Raw genomic sequence first — 6,000 nt, 5'->3', positions numbered from 1 at the left:
AAGAAAGAGAAAATATTAAAATAATATTAATTAAGGTTAAAATGGTAATTTTTGGAGGTGCAGGATGAAAGCTTGGAGGTGGAGGATGAAACACCCTTTCGTAGATTGCAAAGTTTTGCATGATGTTCAGTCCATTTATTATTGGGCCTACAGCCCAATACACGCGACATAAAACTTAACCTAAAAAACACAATTTGTAGACTATTTTTCAACATAAAAAACTAGACTGACTTCTTTCAAGAGATAAAATATGCTATATTTAATTCATCTCAATGGAAAAAAAAAAAAAAAAAAAAAACTTCTATCCGCTAAATTTATTCTTCTATGTAACTTTCTATATTATCAGAAACTAATTTTAAATACCCCTTGTTAATTTCAAGATTTCATAAGAGGGAAATAATTTTTTAACACCCTGTTGTCAATTTTTTAGAAAAAAAAACTAATAATTTTATGCTATCCCCTAAAATATTAAGATAAAACTCCAAAATTAATAGTCAAGGATGCTGAGATTTACCAGAACAAGTTATGTTTTAAACTAGAAGATTGTTTATAATGTGCCAAATTAATAATAACAATATTTTTAATTTTAAAACTCAACTTTATTAAAGGTAATGAAAAGGAATTCTGTTATTATCTTAAATGAATTTATAATCACTTTATCATGCTTGGTAATCTACGTACCAATAGTCAAAAACGTAATCTTCAAAAGAAGGAAAGAAAAATTATCTTTGCAAAAATACATACCATCTCATTAATGATGACTTTATCGCAAAATTTATATCATGTTACTAATTAACGACGCTTTTCATGTTAAGAATTTAATTGAAAGTTTCAATTGTAAAGTTTGAGTATATAGAAAGTTTTAAAACCAAATATTTCAAATATAAGAAATAAAAAAAATAAAAACAGCTCTATTTAACAATAAAAAAAAAAATTGTACTCGCTTATTCCTTAAGAATAAAAATAAGTAATTTTGCATTTCTTATCAATTTGGTACATGTAATTTTCTTTTTTTTTCCTAAGTAGTTTATTATAATCAATGTAACAGTTTTTAGGAAAGGTCTTAAATTAGATTCAAAGCATCTGTTTTAAAAGAGGATGGATTTCACATATATTGAAAGAGGATAAAATTCACATTAGCTCTACTGCACTCTAATATGTTTTCATGAAAATTAAGAATTGGAATTTTATTACTTTTTATTTTGAAAAATTATAAAAATATTTGTTTGTTTATTTTTCTTGAAAATCACCCAACATGTTTATTTGTCATTCTTTTAATTTTATTATAAATATTAAAACAATTAAAAATAAGAATATAACTTAAGCGATATTATCATATCAACAACCATAACTTATTAATAAATAGCTAAAATTAAAACATAACGTATCGATTAAATGTATGACAAAATTACAAACGTGAATAACTACTTGTTACATTTACTGTTATTATATTTCATCCATGCTCTTGGATAATAAAGAGAAAGACGAAAACTAATAATCTTTAGAGATAATCTTTTAATCGTTTCTGCATTCATCATCAACATCAATCAATCAGTGATGTTAGCTCAGTCAATTTTTTTCCAACTTTGGTAGTTAGGAAGATAAGATAAACTAAACAAACGCGTTTAGAAAGCAAAAGATGCACGAGTTAGTTAAAAATTTAATGAAGTTTAAAAAATTTGGAGATTGAAGCATAAGAATTATTTGCAGTTTAAGATTACATATTGGAATGAAGGAGAAATTTGACGCAAGAAAAAGTGAAAAGTGGCCCAATACGATGTGGGACTATTCATAAAGGTGATGAAGTGCAGGAACCACTTAGGTTGAGAATTGGGTACTACTGAAAGCAGCATATATGTTTTACACGTATCCAAGATTATGATAGAAACAAACATAAAGATAGACAAAGCAAAAAGCACAATCGATAAGGTTATAATAATCCTCCACAACACCACAATTTGTTTTTCACCCTCCATTTGTTGTCTTTTGTTAATTCTAAGGATAAGAATAATTAGAATTGAGTTATTCACAATCAATTGGTCTCTGATCTCTTTTACATTACAAAAATTGACATAATTATAAAAAAATAAGTATTAATTTTATATTTTTTTTTAAAATAAGGGTGAGACAATAGGATTTTATCATTTAAATATCTATTTTTTATATAAAAGATTGATTATTTTTTCCTGAATATAATTTTGTTTATTAAAGATAGACGGAAAATTTAAGAATATATATATCATACCACCGATCCTATCAAAATAGATGGTCAAAGTTTAAAAAAATCAAGACAAAAAATGATTTCATGCCTCAATATTATAAAAAGAAAACATTATTTACGTGTTTCTCGTGAAACTTATGACATTATCATGTGCTTGCACCAACTTTTGTCAATTCTAACTTCAGTTGATTAGGTTCGTAACATGCATTAACATTTTTTATTGTCTTTCTTTTTATTAATTTGATAAATGAAATCGGCATGCTCCATAATTAAAAAAAAAAAAAAAGTATATGTATTTGTACTTTTAAATTTCGTGGGCAAGGGCCCCCTTAAATGATAAGTGTTGGACCACTAATTCTGATGCATATTGTTTACTTTAAAAGATAAAACCATATTTTTAATCATTGATAAAAAGTTTCATTATACGAAATTAGACACTAATTATGGTCCTATTTTAGTAACTATTATTGATGCTATCAACCAATGTGTTTTTATACGCAATGAGATTCAACTTTGCTAAGTGAATAATACATAATTAATCAATAACTACAGATTTATTTTAAAAAAATATTAATTAAAATTTTATTTCCCATGGTAATTGATTTGATTACAAATATATATATATTCATGGATAAATACTCTATTACCAAATTCTTTTTTAATAAACAATTTTTTTTAAAAATCATCCAAATAGGTTATCCATTACGTAGACAGGAAGCAACCGAGAATGTTCCCTGTGAAAGAAAATCACGGGTATGGTGACAAAGTCGGCAAAAGATAAATTCGAAAAGAGCATGTAAATGGAGGTGCTATTCTCTGCGTAACCTCTTTCTGAATAGATCGATTGGCAAACATAGATTCATTCAGCGTGGAAAAGTATGATTTAAAAATATGGCACATAGATGTTATTTTTTTGTATGTATGAATTTGTAACCTATTATTTTTGTTCTGCTATAATATGAATAGGTGTGTAAGAGAACAAAAATGGAATATATATACTTTGATTCATTAGTTGTACTGTTTCTCTTTCTCTACACTCAAATATTTCAAACAACTCTAGTTGAAATATGAGTGTGGCATGGTCATGAACCCGACCTTATTCTCCTACTTATCTCTTTCTCTAGCTCTTCAACCCCTCCCACTTCTTCAAGTTCCTGTACCAAATATTATTGCATGTTAACGAAACAAAATGGTCAATAGTTAGAGCAGATTTTTGAACAAGTTCTTACTCCACTTAACAAGCAAGAATACAATCTTATAAGGATTTGTGTCAAATCTTGTAAATAATATATAATGGAGATTTATTTATAAACTTATCGAAACCATTAAAATCTATAAAAGATTCATTTCACTTAAATAAGAGTTAATCATCTAGAAGTCTTTCTCTTGTGGGGTCTAAGAACCTAGTTAAATTAAAAAAAATAAATAAAAATAGAGAACAGAAGAGGAACGTGGCTCACCCTTGGTCCCAAAAACAGCCCATATGGCACACCGTTGAATTTGTCTGTATGGTGGAGCTGATAATACAGACAACAAAAATTCAAAATCGTCAGATCGAATTCAGATACTATTCCATTACCAACACATATAACATTTTCCTTTTCATTTAAATAAATAAATGTGAGTATATTATATTTTGACTGAAATGAAAAAATAAAAAAAAAATTACTTGGTGAGCAGCAGCAACTCTTCTGAAGTAGGGCACGTTGGCAATGGGGCCCACTGGGAATCTCTTATGAACGAGTCCATCGTGGACAAACATGTAGGCCATCCCGAACACCGTGATTCCAAGGCCCTGCTCCAGCACCACAATGTAATTATTCAAAGTTTTCAGGGGTATTACCGTCAAATTAATTATCATTCTCAATTAACGGATCCCAATGAAACAGTTAATCAAGTGATTAAAAAATAAGATTACGCAAGATACACTTACTGCACCGAAGCAGAGGCCAGGGACCAGACCCTTGTGGAAAAAACCGTATGAGAGAAGAGCGATCGCAGGAACAGCGTTAACAATTGCAAAAACATCGTTAAGCTCGAATGGTCCCTCTCTTGGTCGATGGTGCGACTGCAAGGTAACAATTCCAGTTCATCTTTCATTCAATAAGAAGCTAAGAACTAGCCCTTCACTTTCATTTTCTTGTGATTAATTTAATGAAAGCAAATAAAATATTTGAAGAATTGTTGGAAGCAAGGAAACCTCATGCATGTGCCACAAGGAAGCATGCCAAAGTGCTCTATGAGCCCATCTTGCCCAAAATTCCATCGCCACCTGAAAATTAGACACACCCAATTGATTTCAACGTATAGAATTGAATTACCCAATCGGATGTTGGTAAAGGTGTGGGACTTACGACAGCTCCAACGGAGAGGGAAAATGTACCTAACATTTCAGACCAAGGAAAATCTCCACCCTACGCCAACACAACCCAATATTCAGATTCAAAAACTAGCACAAACAGAGACTGCAAAATTAAAACTTGAACAGCTTTGTATGTACCTCCATTTGCCAGGAGAATCTATAATAAACGGCGAAGACTGCCATGGAGGTGATGCCAAAGCTGGACATAACAGCAGCCACGAGGTAAGTGAACCTCTGGGACCTCTTTCTGGCCAATTTCTCTTCCACTCCTGCAGACACAGATCCAGAATTCACTTCTTGTTCTTCTTTTTCGTTGGTTTTGATCTGGAGGTTCCGTTTGGGATCCTCCGTGAGGACATAAACGGAGAAGCCACTCGTTCTTCGGGGGGGTCTTAGCCGAAGGATTGTGCTTCGATGGAAAGATTTTAAGGGGTGGAAGAAAAGTGATTGGTTTGGTTTAGGGAGAGAAATTGGAGGTTGGAGCAGATTGTAGGGCTTTAAGGTCGCGGCGGTGGAGAGTCCTGCCGCCATGGAAGGTTGGTAGGAAGAGGGAAAGAATGTGTGGTTTTTGAATTTTGTGTGTGTGTGTGTGAGAGAGAGAGAGAGAGAGACAGAAAGAGGTTTCGGTGATTGTGAAGTAAAGGTTCAGCAGAAGAGGTTGGTTTGATATAGACCACAATTTTGGAGTTAAGAGAAGGAAGGAGATAGTGGTGGTTGGTTCGTTTCTCTACAAATAAGCTGCGTGGAACTACTATAGCTCTCGGAACTTCTTTAAACCTCTTACAACCAACACTTCTCTTAATTGCATCAAGGTCATTGTTTTCTGTTTTATTATTTATCACTCCCTACTATTTATTTTGAGAAATATACATATATAATAAAAGGTTAATCATGACAATCATCCACCGGCCATCATCATTATTTTGGGTTTTATGCACTATCTATTTGGAGAGACTGAGTGAGTAGTAAATAACATACATTTTTCCTCAACATAGATGTAATCACATTCAATAAATAAAACAATTTTATATATATTTATATTACGCTTTTAGTATATTCTTGATTTTAAATTTCTATAATTTTCGGTGGAATTAAAAATAATGATCAACGTTAAACCAACTTTTAAAACGAGAGAACAAAACATTTCATCATATGGGTTGTTCCGGTTTAAAATAATGAGATGAGAAAAACACAAATATATATTATCTCTAATCTTTTAAAGTAACGAAGGGTTTGTTAGATATTTTAGATAAAACATATATAATCTTCAGAAAATGTTTTTAAAAAGAGTATATGATTTAAAATAATGAAGTTTGTTTGAAAAATTCTATTTATACTTAAGCCTCTACTGTTTAAATTATTGAATTTCACTATTTTATTCTAAACACAAATTGATATATAAATATTTAAACCAAAA

The 6,000-nt window shown here is 30.6% G+C and overlaps 1 protein-coding gene across 1 annotated transcript; it reads right to left on the bottom strand.

Moving 5' to 3' along the window:
* Nucleotides 1-3,100: 3,100 nt before the first annotated feature.
* On the bottom strand, nt 3,101-5,345 carry LOC106770994 (beta-carotene hydroxylase 2, chloroplastic). Its single transcript, XM_014656861.2, has 7 exons — nt 4,722-5,345; nt 4,576-4,635; nt 4,422-4,493; nt 4,155-4,289; nt 3,891-4,016; nt 3,682-3,738; nt 3,101-3,375 (listed from the first exon to the last, which is right to left on the bottom strand). Exons 1-7 carry the CDS (start codon nt 5,112-5,114, stop codon nt 3,304-3,306), a joined length of 915 nt encoding a protein of 304 aa, XP_014512347.1. The 5' UTR covers nt 5,115-5,345; the 3' UTR covers nt 3,101-3,303.
* Between the last annotated feature and the right edge of the window lie 655 nt (nt 5,346-6,000).

This window comes from Vigna radiata, chromosome 8 (genome assembly GCF_000741045.1).
Source record: "Vigna radiata var. radiata cultivar VC1973A chromosome 8, Vradiata_ver6, whole genome shotgun sequence".
NCBI classification, from domain to species: Eukaryota; Viridiplantae; Streptophyta; class Magnoliopsida; order Fabales; family Fabaceae; genus Vigna; species Vigna radiata.
Note: the sequence above shows the minus strand (reverse complement) of the source record. Positions and strands in the feature narration are given on the sequence as shown.